Source organism: Haliaeetus leucocephalus, unplaced genomic scaffold, assembly GCF_000737465.1.
Source record: "Haliaeetus leucocephalus isolate CR32 unplaced genomic scaffold, Haliaeetus_leucocephalus-4.0 Scaffold217, whole genome shotgun sequence".
Classification (NCBI taxonomy): Eukaryota; Metazoa; Chordata; class Aves; order Accipitriformes; family Accipitridae; genus Haliaeetus; species Haliaeetus leucocephalus.
This window is the reverse complement of record NW_010972653.1, coordinates 11,936,148-11,955,408: the sequence shown is the minus strand read 5'-3', so window position 1 is coordinate 11,955,408 and position 19,261 is coordinate 11,936,148. Positions and strand designations below refer to the sequence as shown.

Below are 19,261 nucleotides of genomic sequence, written 5' to 3'. Positions count from 1 at the left end.
ATACACAACTGGGAATACAGAGACTGGGAAGTCACCCATCCGTGGCGGCATCCCCATCGCACAGGAGCGCACACGTCCTTCTTCCAGCCCCTGGAGAAACCTGTACCAGCATAACAGAAGATTTTTCCGGAACTATCATGCTTTCACCTAACCAAAGTTATTGAGCTCAACAACAGACTATTTAACAATGAGATGTATTCCTGCAACAACTCTACTTTGGCAGACTAAATCATCTTCTGTATTCATTTTAATGGAACTATGACAAGGTCGCATTTCCTGGAAAGATTATTTCAATGAGGAAGAAAAAAGAAAATATATACAGGGGGTTGGAGGCTTCTTCCCCCAAAAAAACGTTTATCACATATGTTTTCCTCAGATTGCTAGGCATAGTTTCAGTTCCTTTCTGCAGCAAAAGCATGCAGTGCCTAATAAATGTTTCATTCAATAATTCAGACACTTTATTTAACTTATCATAATGCAAACAAGTTTTTACCCGTGCTCATGCACAAGATAAAAGAATTATAACAATGTATAAAAAAGTTAATCTCTCTGTAAACTCCAGAGTAGAATCATTACAGGCTTTAGGCATGGTTAGCGAATATTTACCAGGATCACTGAAATAGAATTAAAAAAACCCAACCCCCCAAAATCCCTCAGTTATTTGGCAGCAATTTATCCTGGCCAGTTAATGCTAGATACAAGTCCTAAAAAGGCAAAAGCAGCAAAGAAAAAAAAATAATTCACATCTCTCCTTATATGTTGGCTCACTGTTTGAAATTAAAATTTCAGAACTTAGCTTACACAACTCTTCATTGAAAGAACACTCCAAAATCAGTACAAATTCCTTTACAATTTGCTTGTCTTTTAAGCAAACAATACTAGTTACCCCAGACCAAAGATAAAGTTTTACTGCAGCCCCTTGGAAGCCCTTTATCTCATCATCAATTGCTCTTTTCAACGAACATGCCTGGGCCTTGTCCCTGCACACAGCTAGCAAGTACAGCAGTAAAGTCACCTTACAGAGCAGCTGAGTGAATAAACAACTATAACTTATTCAGAAAGAAAACAACAAATACTATCAAAAGGATGAAGTCAAACTCTCAAATCTATGGCAGTAAATCACATCTGATCATTTAACACAGTATAAACATTTAGCAAAGATTTTACTGTATTACTTCAAATCAAAATAAGATATTACATCTATGTAAACTGTGTTTTCTTTGTAGATGCTAAAACCAGAAGTTTTTAATTAATCTATTTATTTTCTTTCTATTTCTTGTTTTCCCAATGCTCAAATACACTTGGCTAGAAGAAAAAACACATAATTAGGAGTAACATGTGACACCATAGCTCCATTTTTGCAATGGGAATTTTGTTGTTACTCTTTGTTACACAGCTTGTCTGAATTGTCACACAAAATAATTGATCCTTACCTTAAACAATGCATTTTCCTTTATTTACTGAGAGAAATGTGATCTTTAGAAATAAATAAATTGTTCTGTTACAGATGGGATGTCAGACACCAGCAAGCTACTGCCAGCTTCAAAAACAAGGGACCATTCATAACTACAATTCATATTCTGTTCTCATTCTTCTGAAATCTTGGCTCCTCTTTTACCATCATTTGTAACTGTCTGTGTGCTGAAAATAGATATCTAACAAACAATGCCGTTTAGTACAAGACCAACTCCCTTTATAGCTGCAGCTTCATTTAAGCCGTGTTCTTCTTTCAATCCCCCAATCATAGTAAGTAACATCTTTTTATTTTACTTTAGTCCAAAATACAAGCTTAGGTCCCCCCAGTGTTCTTCACTTCCATAAACTAAATCATAAAACACACAAGTGCTTTTCTTGTCAATATTATAAAAGCCCCAATTTAACTGCCTCTTGTCTCAGTCACAAAAGTAGTTTCTTAGAACAGTTAAAACCTAAATAAACTATGAAATCATTCACTAAACAGCACAAAAGGTAACTAAATAAAAATACAGTTGTCTCTACAGCAAAACACAGCAGCCATCCAGCAGCTCCCTATTAGGGTTAATCAAAAACTTTTCTAAGTTTTTTTTTTTATTAGAATATGTAAAGTCTTCCCAATAGGAACTTTTATGAGAGTACAGTTGTTCCTATTTCACTCTTACCCGCAGACTCAAGCCAGACTTCCTTCTCAGGGACAGAGGAACTATGACTATTTTAGTGTTCCAGCGCTGGCAGGCAAACAACAAAAAATAACTGTGGAAAGACACAATCACAGCACTCGATCACATACAGGATATCCAGATTTAAGTCCTTGGCCTCTTTGCTCTATGTCCCTCCATATCAGGAACAAAGAAATATCCCACTCACAGTCCTAGAGAGCTGATCGTTTGTATAAAAAGGTGTACAAAATGCTTTTATGATCGGTGTCCACGAGATATCCCCAGTCTGTTTTCAGTTTAAAAAAAAAAAACAAATTTCATTCAATTGACAAACATCTTAAATCCCAAACTTCAGCAGAACAAGGTTTCTCACCTAGCTTTACCCACAGTACTGGGGACAGTGGTGTAGGCAAGTGAACATCCAGCTCTCCACTACACCTGGTCTTTAAGGGCGCCTCACGCTTCCCAAATGAAGAGTTACAAGTGATTCTCTCTCAGGTAAAGAGAGTATTTAGCAGTAATACAAAGACTATGCTATCAAATTCATTCTCACAATGTCCTTGTACAAACACTGAAATTTCAGTATTTCACTTTAAAATGTTAATATAAATAATATGTTGATTTCCTATAAATAGGAAACAAAATATACCATCTGTTCACAATTCAAGAATTGTATGGCAATGCAGCCATACTCCAAATCTCATCACTATATATTAAGCTACTCTGATAGACTCAATTAATTACAAAACAGAGCTTAAAGCTTATTTCAGGTCTTACAACTGTTGTAAAAGGCAACTCGGTGCAGGACAACTGGGATGAGTTCTTGGCAAGTATGCTCAGTATGAGGAAATACACCCAATGTTTTCTAATAGTTTTCACAGAGAAATCAGGAGGTATAGCGCCATGTACCAGAAACAGAGACACACACGTATTCAGAGATGAAAATGCAAACCCAGAAGCCTACCTGACACAGAGTACGCTCCCGCCCGCAGCTTCCCTTGGCTAAGAAGCTGTTTGTCAGGTATCCATCCTGCTGAGCAAACAAAACTGGTCTTCCTTTTGAAACAGGCTCCGATACACACCTCTTCAGTCCTCACTTACAGAAAAGGTCTTCCACTTTGCAGGACCATAAGATGTTTTTCAAGTAAAGAATTGAAAAACAGCCAGAGACCCCATCTCCTAATAACGTAGTAATAGCACAAGCACGGGCCATCACACGTAAACACCATCCTAGCATTAAACACCCAACCTCTGGTCCTAGCTGGTCAGCATGAAGACGACTCCTCTACAGCAGAAGCATGATGTGATTCCCGATCCTCAGAATTACCAGCTTTTTAATTCCTCGCTGCAAAGTCTGCAGTCCACAGCATATCCTTTTCTTGTCTAAATAGGTTTGGTTAAGGACACTCCATTACAGCAACCAATTAAAAACATAATTATAACTTACAGCCGTGATAAAATTTGCCATCTTCATTTAGCTTTTAAAAAGGGTTGGGTTTTTTTGTTGTTGATAGAGGGAACAAGAATCATCCTCTATTTTATTTCACAAAATAGCCATGGAAATTTTTTATGTATGAATCTTAAAAACGAGCACTTTGTGCATAAATTCATATGCACAGACACACTGAAGAAGGGAACACGAGCTAGTACCTCAAGTGTCAATTTTGGAAGCAGTTTTTTGGATTACGCTCTTAGCCAAAGAAGCCTTTGCATCTACCCCCTCCAACTGCCCCCCGGTTGCTAACACATACATTCATTCAAAATATACAGAGAAAAATACTAGGGAGTTTTTAACCATGGCTAGAAGAATCTCTTTTTAAAGCAGTCTGGAGGAAGAAGCAGACAGGCATTAAGTTTTCTAAAGTTACTCAGTACTTGAAATTGCTCTGGGGTAGGGGAATTAACTAGCACTGACTTGCCACTGCCTATTTAACAATGCATGAATGGAATATCCAAACAGCTATAAGCAGATATGTTGCATAAGCATAATAAATTAAATAAAGGTAAAATATGTTATCTTCCATGCTTTTATCGCATGTAGCTTTTCCCTATCAAGAAGTGGCAGAAGCAGCTCTACTATTGACCTTAACTGTACCTTAACTTAAACAAGGTATAGATTCAGATGGTTATTGCTAATGAAAAGACATTATTTAACATGAATTTAATCGCATAGCTTTCATATACATTCTCACAGCATCCCCATGACAAAGATGAAGGTTTACCATTATTTTTCCCCTTTTTATACATTAGGATTGATACAAATAAATTTGTGGAATTTACTTGTTAAAACCATGGAAAGCCTACTTGACAAGAATAAAATTGAGATTTATAGTGCAAGGTATACACCTGTAAATGGAAAGGAACCCACATGACTTTCAACACTACAACTACATTTGTTAGGACAACAAATAGGTAAAAGAAAAAATGCCCATGATGTCACAAGAACTTAAAAAAAAAAAAAGGCAAGTGACTTCATCTGTGGCCCCAGTTCAGGATTTTAGAATCATTATGCAAAAGCTAAAAGTATTTTTTTATCATGTATCAAAGGGTCCTGCACCCAGCACACAGAGGGAGCCTAATCCTCATTACGAGCCACAGTAACCCACCCATGCACCCAGTGTCTGAAGGCACTGGCAAGTGCTGCTCACCCCTTCTGAGCAGACACCATGGGTGGCCAGTGTATATGCATGCAAAAAAAAAATTCAGCCATTACAAAAAAATCCCATATGTTTCCTTCCTTTAATTGTTATGTGTATTTGCAGTTGTACTTGGTCCTAAAATCCTCACTTATTTTCCATCTGCTAAACGGCTCATCAGAATTATCTAGAACATGAACTAAAGTGTATTTTAGTGTAATTATTAAGGTTTATCTTCACTGATATTTCCTTTATTAATATGCTATTTAAAGAGAGTTAGCAATGGTAAGGTAAAAAAAATATACAAGTTCCAATAGTTTCAGACAATGCTTTTTGAGATGACAGGGAAAGCATCCACTGACGCAAGACCAGGTAGAGTGGAATCTCAATTTATGTTAAATAAATCTAATCCCAGCGTATTAAGGAGTGACATGTCTGAAAATAAGGATCTGATACACATAGTTCTACATGTCACAAAGAGCTTTGCAGAGAAAGAACACAAATTCTAGAATCATACTGAACTACATCACCCTGAATTTTTGTCATAGTATCCCACACACTGACATACTGCACAAAGTTGGAGCCGTTGCGACCATTATTAGCTGTCTTTGAAAAACAGCAGCCCCTGCTCAAGTGGAAATATTGATTCCTCAGGGATGACTCTTCCCCCACAGCACTACATTTCTTTGGAGATGGATTATCCAATAGAGACAGTTTCACAGTAACTGTCACTAAACAAAACAGAGTTAAATTCAGGGTCCTGACCACACAGATTAGGCCAAGGACAGGAGAAGCGTTTTTGCCAACAATAACCTCAGTGATATCTTGGAGCATAAATAAAACTGTCAATAATGCTGGCCAGAAATCTAACCCATTAAAAGCTGATTTCACAACTTTCTGCTTCTTTCACATTCCAAATTTCCTAGGTAGTATCTAGTAACAGATCTCTATCTGTGGCAGTGTCTAAGCTACAGAGAAAGCAGTTTTGATCTAGGATGGCAATTCCCAAATTCCTAAAGAGTTATGGCTGAACAAAACTAATATAAATCCTCTTTCATACTTAAATGGCTTTCTATAGGTATAATTTCTGTGTGAACAGGAAGTAAAATGTCCTATAAGCAATAATTATTTTTATATATATAAATATATACATATATCGATGTATGTAATAGAGTGCAAGTCCATAAGTAATAATGACCTATATAAGGGACAGATCAAAAATTTATGGGAAAGTCACTACCTATACAAACTATACTAGCAACTTTACCAGCTAGTAAGAACAGCTGTGCTGGGTTCAGCCACAGGTCTCCATAACCCATGTCTCCATAAACTTGTACTTTGGGATGATCAGAACAAGCATACAATACTTCTCCTAAGAAGTCTCCCAGCATTCAACTACCAAAAGCCAAATCCTTTTAAGACTTAAAGTACATAATAGCAAGCACTACACAAAGCTGTGTTTACAGGAAATCAAACAGGAAAAAAAACCAGCCACACACAATATCCTTTTAGAGAGAGCATAAACACAGAAGGCAATGACATGGTGTCTTTGTAGATCCTACCTTTGTGCCCTCTGAAACCTGGGCTATACCAGTGGCTACCAGCAGGCAAGGGGCACCAAGCACTAACTTCACAGAACCAGCTCTATAGTCCAGCATGCATAATACTCTTCCATAATCCTGTGCTCTGACCACAGAGAGGTTCAGCTGTGCACACTTCCCACGGGAATGCATGCTGGCTAGAGAACTGCAGCACCAGAATAAGGTCCTTCAGCTATAGCCCTCAGCAGACATCGCCCAGATTAAGTATGCTTGGTGGAAGCAGCACATGCCCTAACAGAAAACAACTCACCCCTCTCTGTCCTCTCAATTCAGACTCCAAATCTGTCCAGGCATTTGAGACACTGGTCCACATATCCTGCTCATGCCACAGGCTTTGGCTGTTTTTTCTCTACAGGGCACCATGTGCATGAACGCTTGAGGCTGCCAAAGCACACGACGAAGGTGTGATGATACAGTCCACACAATGGTGCCTTAGAAAACATGTATTTCCAGATTTGGACTGTAAGGACCATCGCTCCCCACGTTTCTTCCTGTCATGCTCTTGCAACACCAGCAAGTAAGGTCCAAGAACAAGACAGGGTAGATGACAGAAACTTATGTTTCAGCCAAATACCACTGGAACCAAGTCTTAAGGTGATATGGGGAAAAGGAGCGTTGGGGAGGTAAAAACACTTTTGGAAATACTATTTCAATTACCTTCTGGTGGTGGGGGAGGGAATTCCTCTGTGTCCATCCTAGTGTATCCACTCCGTCTTTAGCAGACTGAAAACCCCTGCAAAAATGAAGGGAACATGTTTTGTAGATGAACATAATTTCCAAATATTGAGACACTCCTTTTCAATTTGGCCAGGCTCATACCTATTAGCTAACACCATTATGGAAGAGAGGAAATGCATTTTGAAGCAAGACGCCAGGCACATGTAGTCCAAATTTTTATGTACACAGCCCTCAGTATTGGAGCCAATTCTTTTAATGATCTCAATAAGCCAGCTGAAGAAAGATGAAGTTTTCAAACTATTTGGTACTCTGCAGCTCCCACTGTGACAATCACAAGCAGATTACTAAAACATGTTATTTCAATGCCTGTTTGGAGTATATATTCTCTTTCAAAGTCTTCATGAAGGGTAGAGGGATAAAAATTCTAGGAAGCTCATCAGTTTTGAAGATGCTTTTCTCTCTTTGGCAATCAGAAGTCACAAGTTTTAACTACATTTTATACACAGCTGCTTCTCTTCTTTTCTTTTTTTTGGCAATCTTGAAAACTCCGCTTGAGTCCCTTTACTTCCACCTCTCCAGAGGAGAGTGAAGTACCAGCTAGCAGTCTCCTGAGCACCTTCTCTTTCCTCCTCTTTTCTCAAATGCCATCGATCTCAAGGTTTAAGGGAAAGAATAAACCTACAGAGCATTCTCTTACTTTGGTCCTGAATACATGCTGAGAGAGAGTAAAAGCCCAGAACCCACGAGAGAAATTTTCCTTCCTTCCTCATAACAGTACTTAATAGTGATATTCCAGTATCATCTGGAAGGAAAAACTGGATCTGTTGTGCTGAGCAATGCACACATTCTGCCCCAAACCCATTTTCACTCTAACTCAAGAGACAGCATGTCAAAAAGATAGATTTCAGAACAAGGGTGAGGAGGAAAAGTAAGTTTCCAAAAGCCACATAAGACAGCAGAAGAGCCAATGCTGAATTTTCTGTCCTACTCTTGAGTAGCCCATAGATGTTAATCTCAAGAAGATACCACTTCTGCTGGCAACAGCACACAAAACAGCTCAAGCCCTTGGAAAGTCTCCACAGCCGAAATATGGAAAGAGTAAGTTGAAGGAGATAGTGAAAATCAAGGTACAGTGGAGAAATAATAAACTAAGTGAATCAGGATAGAGAGCTCAAATCAATTGCCACTTACAGAAGAGGTAGCAGTGAATGGAAGGACGTGCCTCAAAAAAGGATCCAACCTGAGGAGGTACCAGGGAGGTTACCTCCCTGACATCAGATATGCAAGGGCAAATCATCAGGACAGACATGCCAGGAAGGATAACAACTCTGGTAGCGCTAGATCCTCATATGATGAGGCAATTCATAACAACTTCCATTTTCTAAGCATACAAAATTCCCTTTTAAATCGTCTTAAGCAAGTCCTAGACAAAACCAAGTAGCTTCAGAGCCAAGGCTCAGAAAGGATTCATCCACGTATACAACATCTGTCTATAACACAGAAAATATTCCATTATGTGTTTTCACTATACAGTGTCCCTTCTAAAGCCTCTCTCTACAATTTATATCTGCAGAGCTCAAAGGCGTGTTCCTGCTTACAAGTGTCTGGAATGCATCTTGCCACACCAAAATTGTCAGCCAAAATGAAGGAAAATTATGGTTTGAAGAAAAGACTATTTTTCTTTATTCCTTTAAAGCTGAACCATCACTGGAACATAGATTTTTTCAAGTGTGAAACATGCAATAACCGGCAAATCTCTGAAAGTTAGTCTCGGCACCTCTTCCAAATACATCTTTAACAGAGTAGCTAAAAGGCCTTCAAAATTTTATTTTTTTTTAATTTAAACATATGATGCAAGTTTTCAAACACCTATGGAAGTTAACTTCAACAATGATTTTTAAAAACAGTTTCTTCCTCACAAGCAAATACTACCAACACGCAGAGCTGAGCTATGGAAGTTTTCAGCTTGTTTTCCATTTTGATCTAGCTCACAGTGACATTGCTTCGAATTACACAAGAATTGTGTCGAGGAAGGACACAGACCCAGTGTTAAGAGTCCTAGCCACTGACCTGCTTGCTCCCATCTGAACAGTGCAGTTATTCACAAGAAGAAAGATACACTTTCTCACTTAAGAATGCCTTAGGGGTTGACTTATACATTGCATTAATTCATCTTGAAGTTCCACAGATTTTTCTCTACTTTTTAGATGCTGAGAAAAATATTGCAGTAGCAAAGAGAGCTTGTGTATTGTACATTCCAGTAATGCCCTCCATAAAAATAAAATAATTGCCATTTTATGTAGCAGCCGGCATGTTCATGAACGATCTCTAACAGCACCATATTTCAAAGAGAAGTTTTTCCCTCTTCTATTGAGAGGCAGGGGAACTAACTCAAGTTGAAGATGTTTAAATCAAGATTAAGCCAGATGATTTAATTTGACTAGCAGCATATGGCACAGTCTGCATTTGTAGCTCAGGTGGTTTCCCCATTGATTCTGCTGCTAACAGTTACACACCACACAGCTATACAGGTGCATTCAGACACTAATCGTGGAAATCACAGCGCGAATTAAGCTGAAAAGGACCTCTGAATGTTCCCTCATACACTCAGGACAGGTGCCTTCACAGTTAGGTCAGGTTGTTCAGGGCCTTCTCCACCCAAGTTCTGAACCCCCCCGAAGGTGGAGGTTTCACCACCTCCTGGGGCAGCCTGATCCTGTGCTTAACCAGCCACTCCAGGAAGAGTTTTTCCTTATGCCCAGCTGGAATCACCCTCGCAGCAGCTTGCGGCCGTTGCCTCTCATTCTCCTGCTGTGCACCCCTGAAAAAAGCCTGGCTCCGTCTTCTTTCCAACCCCACCGTAGGGAGTAGAGGACTGCAATTCAATCCCCCTCAGTCCTTTCTCCTCAGAACAACACAAACCCAGTTCCTTCAGCCTCTTCCGACCTGTTTCCACCCCCAACCACGGCAGTGACCTTCGCTGGACTCACTCCAGTCTGCCAGTCCCTCACCTGTACTGGGGCCCCACACTGAACACTGAATGCCAGATGCAACATCGTGACCACTGAGTAGATGTTCTCTAGTTTAACATAAAATTATGTAAGAAATTGAACAGCTATGTGCTTTTAAGACACAAAATATTACAATTTCGTTCCAAAGGTATTTAAAAACTGCAAATCAAAAAAACCCCACTATTAAACATGAAACACGTGAACTATTCATGTGTATTGCATTATGAAATTATGATTCTGCATAACTGAACAACTGCCCTGACGTACTGGACGTGACACACAGGTTATAAAAATACAGAGCTTTTTTCCCATATGAAACCGATTTCTCAAACATACTATAACCTCTATTTAATGACTCAAACTTCTCCCTTCTGGGCTCCACAGCAATCACAGAAACACAGGGACAGAAAGAAGCTCTTCAAGTTACCTAGCCCAAAGTTTAAGATTTCCCATGGGCTTCCAGATGACCCACCAATTCACCTAACTCAGCGCTCATCACCTTCTTTGCTTCATATGTGGGTAGAGGTAGCCGTGGCTGGTGTAGACCACAATGGTGGTCCACAGATTGCCTCCTTTCCATCTCTTCCCCCACATTTCCCCTGGGTACCCAACGTACAGCAGATGCAGAGAGAGGCCAAGGAGCTCCCAGGAACTTCTATGAAAGGCAGGTGACCCGCTCTGGCTAAAAGACTGGCCCTGGCTTCCCCTGTCTGCTTCCCGGTGTTTTCCCCTGGTCCCTTCCTGTCAAACTGTTAGGAGGAACAGGTAACTCTTACTCATATTTACAGACTGGAAGAGGAAAGGCAGCTTTCCAACTTTCTAAGTTCCCAGTTTAACTGTCCACTTATAACAGGTCAGTCATTGAACCGATCTAGTTGAACAAAACCCAAATATTCCAAGCCTAAGAGACTACTGCTGTTAAAAAAAAAAAAAAAATATTTGTAGCAGGGCAGCATGCTTTTATTCCAGCTGTTTAGCTAGTAACTTCATAAGTTTGTCTTTAAAAATCAGCAATAACTATGCTAAATGCATGCATTTTGAAAGAAAAAAATCAGATCTCTGAATAATGCAATACATTCAGGTCCTCACCAAGTCTGTAATGATTTCTAAATTTTAAACTGGTATTTAAGAAAAAAGAAAAGGAATTAAAATACCACATTAAAATCTGATGTTCCTGGGCAATGTTTCTCATGCCCAGGAGTCCCACACAGTCGAAGTAGTCAGATCTTAAATGGCACTCACACCAGAAACCAGAATCTGCTGAGCATGAAACGATCCCCAAGGACAGGTCCCAACTCTTATTTCAAATTTTCCACCGAAAGCGCACACCTTTGACCATGAATGAAAGCTGGTACGAAAGGAAGTGGGAGTCTGCAAAGTTCCACAGCAGAGCTTACAATCTCAGAGTGCTAACACCTGAATAACAGAGGCTGGTGACCTGGCATCTGTGAGACTGAAATTCTGATTCCACGGCAAATGGCAGTTTTAGCAAAGAAAACAAAGGCTGCTTTATACTTGTCCAAAGACTACAGAAGAAAGTCAAAATTCTTCTCTGTGACTCAGTTTCCCCTCTCATTACCTCTGGTAACTCCTTCTGCCTCCAGGACTAGGTTTTTCAGCTACAACTGCGCATCACATTTCATTTGATAGTTTCCTGTAATTGTGGGACAAACAACAGATCACCAGTTCTCAGCCACAGGAATACAAATACTGATCAACATCTGCATTTCCACTTCATCGAAACTATTTTCCGAAAGTCATTACATGTACAATAGTCAGTAGGTAACAGAAACAGGACCAATGCAAACTCCACCAAAACTACAAGGCAGCACAGTGTTCGGACCTGGTGGCACAGTACCTACACACTCAGTTCCCAAGGGGCACACACTGCCAAGTTTTCCAGTTCTACCGCCTTAAGAACTGTAAAGGCAACATACCTTCTCTTTAAGGAGTGTGCACTGTAACCGCAGCAACATCAGGATTCTTCATTCTTAACACTGCAGAAAGAATAAGCCAGTGAGCATTTTTTAATAGAAAACAGAAAAGATGAAACGAGGAGACTGATTTCCAAGGAGCTGTGACTCATGGAGAAAGCTTAGTGCAGGCAAGCTGCAAAGTAACTTCTCTGAGAAAGCCTGAAAGCCTAAAAATTAAATTAAAAAAAAAAAAGGGCAAGAAAAAACTGTGAAGCCCATGGAAAGCCCATGGATATCTAAAATCCTCTTGGTCCACGTCACTTACTGACTACTGCTATGTAATGCCCAATTCAGTCTTCTTCCACCTGTAACACAGAACTCCTGCTGGGAAGTAAATCTTTGTGAGATTTGATATATAGACTCTTTTGGGGGTGCAGAGAAGCAAGGAGAGAAAAGAACACAGAAGAAAGTAGGTTAATTTCCTTTTTTTTTTCTCCCCTATACTTCAAGATGGCTCTGTTACAAAGAAAAAATAAAAATTGATAGCACAATTTGTTCTCCACACAAGACTATTCCAAAGAAACACAGACTGTAGAATTTTTTTAAGAGATGTTTTTACACTAGAGTGGGTGTGAATGAAGCAGGCATTTATATTATGACAGCTTACCATCACATGCTGTAAGGCATAGAAGAAGGCTGTATCAAGAGTGGATCATTATTTCTTTTAACGTATATCTAGTTTTATTGATAGCTAACAGTCCTGTACTGTACCAATTTTATTCCTAAATTTATCAAAGAAAATTACCTAACTTATAAGCAATGGAAAAATAAGGAACTGCATAGGTTCAAGTAGAAAATAAATATGAAGCCCAGTTCCTTGCTCAGTTACAGACAGGGGAAATTCTATAATCACCTGCAACACAAATAAGGTCAGATCCACAGAGATGAACACTTTTCAGACTGCATGCAGAATCCACTTCCCCAAAAGCTACTTCACTTCTTTTTCTGCGTCCCTTTCTCATACCAAAGAGCATCCTGCTCAAAGCTAGAGAATAACACGGCAGCAAGCCCTGAACAAGAAGCAATCTACAGGGACACCCCAAGAACACAACTGAAGATTGGTTTTCTGATCCTTCTTTTTAAAGGATATTATTTACAACATTTCTTTAACTAGAGCGCATTATCTGAAGGAGGGGAAAAGAGGAAGAAAGCAAAGACTGCATTTGCAGATTTGTCTGAGGGCTCCTTACCCACAACACAAGCAGAAAGCACTATGGATTTTTTAATATTTATGTTTTTCCCCTCTACAGATTATTATCGCAAGGCAAAATACAGAATCACTGACTCACAGACTCATTCAGGTTGGCAGTACCTTAGAAGATCATGTAGTCCAACCTGCTGCTCAAAGCCAGGTCAGCTATCAGGTGAGACCAGGCTGCTCTATCTACTGAGATCCTGAAAATCTCCAAAGACAGAGACTGCACAACCTGGCCAGGCAACCTGTTCTCCTGCTTGGCTGTCCTCCTAGAGAAAAACATTGCCCTTATATGTAGCTAGAACCACCCTTACTTCAGTTTATGACCATTGCCTGTTGTCCTGCCAGAGGACAGGCAGGCAGGGGCAGGCTGACGTTAGGGCCCTTGAAGCATCTCTTCTCCAGGCTGAACAAGCCCAGCTCCCTCAGCCTCTCCTCCAGGGCAGGGCTACCACTCCCTGACATCATGGTGGCCTTGTGCTGAACTCGCTCCAGTTTATCCACACCTTTCTTATACTGGGGCAGGGCGAGGTGCGGATGCAGAGCTGGATGCGATACTCCCAGCGCGGTCTGACGAGGGCTGAGTGAAGGGGAACCCTTCCCCGGAGGAACCCTTCCTTCCCACATGCGCAACCTTGCACTCGTTGTTGATGAACTTCACAAAGTTCCTGCCAGCCAGCTCCTCCAGCCTGCTCACGTCCTTCCAGGCTGTTATTACAGCCCTGATCTCAAGCACATCCACTGCTCACCCCTTCCCCCAGTTTGGTGTCACCCGCAAACGTCAGGAGCAAGGGCTGGTTGACTTCCAAGTCATGCATAACGTGAAAGAGGAGACATGCTACGACAGACAGCTAGGGCACTCCACTGGTGACCAGCCTCCAGGTAGGTTATAACCAACTGGGCACCTCTAAACCCAACCAGACCACCAGTTTTGCACCCATCTAGTAGTACACCCACCCAGACCATAATGACATTCTGCGAAAGAGCTTGCTGAACCCAACATGAACACACAATTTCATTAAGCTCTGTAGCACTATGCTTAGCTTACAGATGGGAAAGACGAGACCTACAAATACTTAAGGAATGAGAGGGAATATGGGTAAAAAGTCACTGAAACTAGGCAAGGGAACAGGTTCCTGAACATGCACATAGGGCGCCCAACTTTTCATTGAATAAGCCTTTGCTCCTTCCTTGTGTGCTGGCAACTGTTTGAATACCCAAAGAAAGAAGAGGGGCATCACCCCGGGTTTTGGAGGCTATCCCGGAGGTCGAGTGTACCATAACAAATCGCAAGCATCCAAAGAATTAAAAGTGAATGTTGGCATCGCATAATTTTAGTGAGGACTGATTTTTCTTTTTGGTTCTGTGCCACACAAACTAGATGACTGTGTCACTGGTTCAAGACCTTGATCTTCCATGTCGCATGCACAAACAAAACAATAATATATGAATACTAATACTATATGAATACTAATTTTTCTTAATTTGCTCTAAATTTGATTGCAATCAAGTAACTTCATCTGGAAAAGTAATCTTATTTCTGAAATTTCCTCTTTTAAACTTAATCCAAATTAGTCTCTCTCAATATTGGAGATCAAGTATTACCTTAACCGGAAACACCCTCAGCAAGACTTCTATTTTTAAGTCAGAGAAGATCCTTGCATGCTGCATAACACTTCAATTGTGATGTAATCCTACATAGGGTTCAGTTGCATACATATTATTATAATACACATGTAATTAGAAGTATTACACACAGACTTTATAATTTATTAAAAAATGCACCAAAATAGTAATTTACTCCAGTAATTCTGATCAGCCTTGCACGTAAAATACAGTATTTTTGTCACTGGGAAAATGCCCCCTCCTGAAACCTATTTTGATTCCCCAGTAAACCAAGTTCTTAGCTTCCCCCCCAAAAAAAAAGAGTAGGTGAGGCCAAGGAATGTTTTTTATGGATACACTCAATAAAACGTTTTTTTCCCCTTCAATTGTACTTCGTCTGCACATCCACCGCAAAAACAGAAAGTCCTGGTCAAACTTGCATTAAATCCATGAGTCCTAGTTTTAAAAGGCATAGGTTGTCTTTCAAGATACTGATGACAACTGATGAAAGCTTCCATCAGAAGCTCTTTCCAATGATACAGGTGAAATGATACAGTGAACTGAAGATTCATTTTCTACCACTTTCTGCAAACCTAGTCCTGACGGAGGCACTTTTCCTGAACATTTTCAGTTCTTTGGGTACTACCGTCCTTGCAAAAGTAACCACACTGTTTCTCATCAAAAACAACCCATTCCATCTGATCATTACAAAAGTGTCCAGTTGAACAAATTTATTTCACCTGATGAATAAAGTTATTAAGAATATAAATATACTCTTACACCTGTGTTTTTAAAATAACTATTTGGAGTAAAATATGGAAATGCATTTCTAATCACAAATTTGACTCATAATTCATGCTCTAGAAAAATAACAATTTTCATTGATTTTCTAACACCAAAATATTCTTCAAATAAATCAGAAATCAGGTAATGCAGCCCTTAAATCATCAATTAAAGTAAGAAAGAAGAACAGTAATAGCATCTGCACAAAACAGCCCTCATCTTCAAAAAAATGTATAATGGAAGGCAGTTTTCCATGGAAGTGTACGTTCTGCATCTAGTCCTACCATCAGCAGTCTTCGCTCTTTCCTTGATTTGGAAATGATCGAGCAGACCTCTTTCTTCTCCACCTTCTACAGTTTGAAAGGGAAGTTTCTAAGACTTGAATTAGTCAGTCCATGGTTTGCAACAACATTAAATATTATGTACAAAAATCTAAAAGAAAACTGAGGATGAGACTCTGAATGCTTTAAAGTGGTGAAAAATATAAAGTCAAGAGCCATAAGCTCAAGACTCAGTGTGGTCCTAGCAGGAAATCTAAATATTGCCATCTACTCCCTAGTAACTTACAAACCCATTTTACACATGAGGACATAATGTTTATCCCCTTTCTTGAAATTTCTGAGATGTTTATTCTGTATCTCGAAGGAAAAAAAAAAAATTCCTATGATTTCTGCAATCTTTTTGAAAGTATTTCAAGAAAACAGATTACAGAACAGAAATGAGAGTGAATGTTTGACCTTGAGCCTGGATCCTAATAGTTCGTATTCATGGTTCAGTCCCAAGTAACAAGTATTGTACAGTACAGTAAGTCACTGAAACAGATTTTCCCAAGATAATGCCCCTATTCAGCACTGCGTAAGTAGAACAATTTATTTTGCTCTGGTTAACTGCTTCACCCACGCATTTGACATTAAGCTTCAGGCTTCCTGACTGAGCAGCAAACATGTAGGACATGAATCAATGTTGTGCAGTTATGCCTCACTTCCCACAGTCTTGCTGATTCAGGCAATTCAGAATAAAATATGAATCAAGTTTTTGATCTAAATACGCAAGTTGGAATACTTTGTCATCACTCCCTTAAAAACAAGTTGTACTTTTACATGTCCCTGGTTTCAAAATAATCTGAAGTATTTTGGTGTGAGTAAAATTCAGGTTCTTTAGTGTAAGAAAACGTCCAAGTGATTTAAATCAAAGATGCTAATAAAGCAGCAGTTTCCTTCCACGGATACGTGACAGACCTCGAATCCCGAGATTCTGCTCTCTACAAACCACACATGCACACAATGACATCACTGAAAAAGATATGAAAACAGAGAGAGTATTAAGACATAGTTGTATAGGTCCATAATGAGAATTTTGGTTTATCCCGCTCATGTACCTCCCCGCCTTATTATAAAGAGCACCTCCCCCTCATAACATTCTTGCAGTCTCCCTAAATAATTCTCAGGCTTCAGTTTATGAATCCCTGGTAATTTCCAAGCATCCAGGCTTGCAGCTTTCCCACTCTTTAAACTACTTCTAGATTCAGAAAAGGATTTACAAATATTAATTTTCCACTAACAGATGTAATAATAAGAAAGAATTCATAAGAATAGGAACAGGAATGGAAAAAAATATCTTGAATGAATGCTAATTTTAACAAAAGAAGGTCTTGTATATAAAAAGTGCCTCCTTCACGTATTGTAGAATATATACAAAATGAAAGACTAATTCGTATCACTATCAATGAAGCCTCATTTACTGCCCTATTATAACATACAAAATGTTCAAAAAGTAAGACGCGCTCAACAATTGCATTCACAGCATTTAACTTAACGCTGTAACTCCAAAGGAAATTTCTCTATGGGACAACTGCTGCGACAGATATTCCACAAGAAGCATCCAAGGACGGTACGGAAATGCACTTACAGCTCAAAAAGCCATTAGGAAGCTGAACTTACGGAACGACAGTTTCAAAAATACCTTTAAATTTAGAAGCCATAAGACAATTTCCCATGAGTTCCCTTCTACAGTTCTAAACTAAAACTGTAAAATAGAAAGACGTAATTAAAGAAAAAGCAAAAAGTGAAACAGAAGTCACTGTACAGAAGCAGAAAGAAAATTACTATCCCACATATGTAAATATTAAGAAAATAAGTACTACACACTAATCATTTCATCACATACAAAACTGAGTGCAGTATAGTATTATAGATGCATGAATAAATTCACTGCAGCTCTGTAAAATACATAAATTTTAATCTGAAAGTCTGAATCAAAACTACTCCTCCTCCTCCTCCTAGATTGCAGAATGTGTTTCCTGGTTTCTTCAGAAATAGACTTAAGTTTACAAATTTTCTACAACAGATTCTAAAAATAATTTCTACTTTATATAGAAGCAGTTAATAGACTTCCTGTTTTACAAATGAGTAATACACTATTCCCAGTTGCATTAAATTCTGTTAACAATTATGAAGTTTGACAATAGCCCTTCAGGTTTTAGACAAGCTTGTTGTCTTCCTTCAAATGTTTATAAACTATGCAAGGACTCCTAAACAGCTCAGAATCAAATGAAGAACTCCTCTGGTGTTGAGATTTCTTCATAACAAGTTTATTAACGCTGAAACTAAATACCCTCAATTGTAAAAGAAATGGAAAACAAACAACAATCCTGCCCCCCCCCCAGCAGTAAGTAGCAGTGTCCTGGCAAAAAAAAAAAAAAAAAAAAAAAAAAATCAGTACAAGATTTTATACATACTAAATGGTATATATAAAGAAAACAGACAAACAAAGAAAAAGCTCTGTTAAAGACAGTAACTTAAGTAGACTGAAAGACACTAAAAAACTCCAAGAGCATTTAAAAAAAAGCTGTGATGCCTAACATTAAAAACCCAGCCTACTCAAAACTAAGGCCGTACCTTACTTAAGACATGCTATACAGCTACCAGGTTTAGGATAATCAGAACCTTTTATATTTGACATACAACTAAAGTAAGTGTTTAGACTTAGTATTTCAATCTGGTGTAAGTCAGCACACTTCCACTGAAGTTAATGGGCTAGAGGAAAAAAAAAAAAAGATGCAGAGGTACCCAGACCCTCGATTTCAATCACAATAAAAATGAGAATCTAAATACTACTTAAGTAATACTGTGGATTTTTAAAGTTAATCTCAATAAATGTTAAAGCTTGTTTCACAGTATTCTACTCCAGGAAAGGATTGTCGTTGTATACTGATGAGCGAAACCGTATCCTATCGGAGAGTAACCATAGCTCCTGGGCAGAGGTAGGGCTCCTGCGCATGGGCACAGAGGGTGGCAACCGCCTCTTCGGTATTTCGGTGTGCTCACCACTGACCTGCCAAAGCAAATAGCACGAGACTTGCACGTTTGGTCTCAAAGTCTCAGAGCTGCGATGCCAGCCGGCACACACCCATCACGCAGCACTGTGGCTCCTCTCCGTACCCTGTGGTGTATGAACTCCTGAAGCCCAAATCTATAGGATCCTGCCGGGTCCTGGCACTCAGCAGGAGCTGACGGACTGCACGTTCCCGAGGCATCTATCTGCTTCCACGGTCCTTTCTCCCACCACATCCACCTGCAGGTATCAGCCACGAAAGCCCCACGTGCCGGACACCCAGTGCCTGTCCCATCACAGGACACCCG

General features: G+C 39.5%; 1 protein-coding gene across 1 annotated transcript in view; it reads right to left on the bottom strand.

The window, feature by feature from the left end:
- The window catches only part of ARHGEF10 (Rho guanine nucleotide exchange factor (GEF) 10), a 109,755-nt gene extending 95,896 nt beyond the window's left edge, over positions 1-13,859 (bottom strand). The window contains exons 1-2 of the mRNA XM_010566761.1: positions 13,696-13,859; positions 7,030-7,105 (exon numbers count right to left, since the gene is read on the bottom strand). Of these exons, the coding sequence (XP_010565063.1) occupies positions 7,030-7,105; positions 13,696-13,859 (240 nt within the window). The remainder of the gene's footprint in view (positions 1-7,029; positions 7,106-13,695) is intronic.
- Between the last annotated feature and the right edge of the window lie 5,402 nt (positions 13,860-19,261).